Source organism: Corvus brachyrhynchos, unplaced genomic scaffold, assembly GCF_000691975.1.
Source record: "Corvus brachyrhynchos isolate BGI_N302 unplaced genomic scaffold, ASM69197v1 scaffold84, whole genome shotgun sequence".
Classification (NCBI taxonomy): domain Eukaryota; kingdom Metazoa; phylum Chordata; class Aves; order Passeriformes; family Corvidae; genus Corvus; species Corvus brachyrhynchos.
The window spans coordinates 6,183-6,815 of NW_008237434.1; the positions used below are offsets into that span (position 1 = coordinate 6,183).

At 58.6% G+C, this 633-nt stretch overlaps 1 protein-coding gene across 1 annotated transcript in view; it reads left to right on the plus strand.

Moving 5' to 3' along the window:
- Positions 1–529: 529 nt before the first annotated feature.
- Positions 530–633, plus strand: part of SKAP2 (src kinase associated phosphoprotein 2) — a 119,973-nt gene continuing 119,869 nt past the window's right edge. Inside the window, exon 1 of the mRNA XM_017731163.1 lies at positions 530–599. Coding sequence (XP_017586652.1) covers positions 530–599 — 70 coding nt within the window. The remainder of the gene's footprint in view (positions 600–633) is intronic.

Sequence of the window (633 nt, forward strand, 5' to 3'; positions counted from 1 at the left end):
CCCCGTAAGCAACACTCCAGCAAAGTTGGCCCTTCTAGCAGCCCAGCTGTGTTGTGTAGCAACAGCATCTCTTTTTGCTGCTGCCCACACACCTGTGCTAACAGACGCCAATATGAGCCGGCCTATTCCCACTGTTTCACTGATTTCCTCAAGTTCCATGGCTTGATTTTGCCAGCTGCAGCCATTGGGACACTGGCAGAGATATGAGCTTGGGCTGTAGTCTGCCATCCTGAACACAGACACTGGTAATGACAGAAAGCCGAAAGGGATAAGGTCACCACCGCGCTGTGAAAGAAGGCTGGAAACACGTCTGGAAGGAATTAAGTCATCAAAGTACCACCCTCCACATCCACGGACCCAGCCCTGCTCGCTCCCGTGGGACGAGGGGGGCACGCCAGCCCCTGACTTGGTGGGCGGGACAATCACTGGGCCAATAATGAGAGAGAGGCCTCCGGGTATTCTTATCCAACAGCCAACTTTTTCTGGCCTTCGGGGCGGAGACGCGCAGAGGGACTCAGCGCTGAGCGCCATGTTTGGTTCTGGCGCGAGGGCGGGCCCGCGCGGGGCCCTCACGCAGGATGGCCGCTGGCAGCGGTCACGTGGGAGGGGGGGGAGCGAGGGGATGAAGCGCAT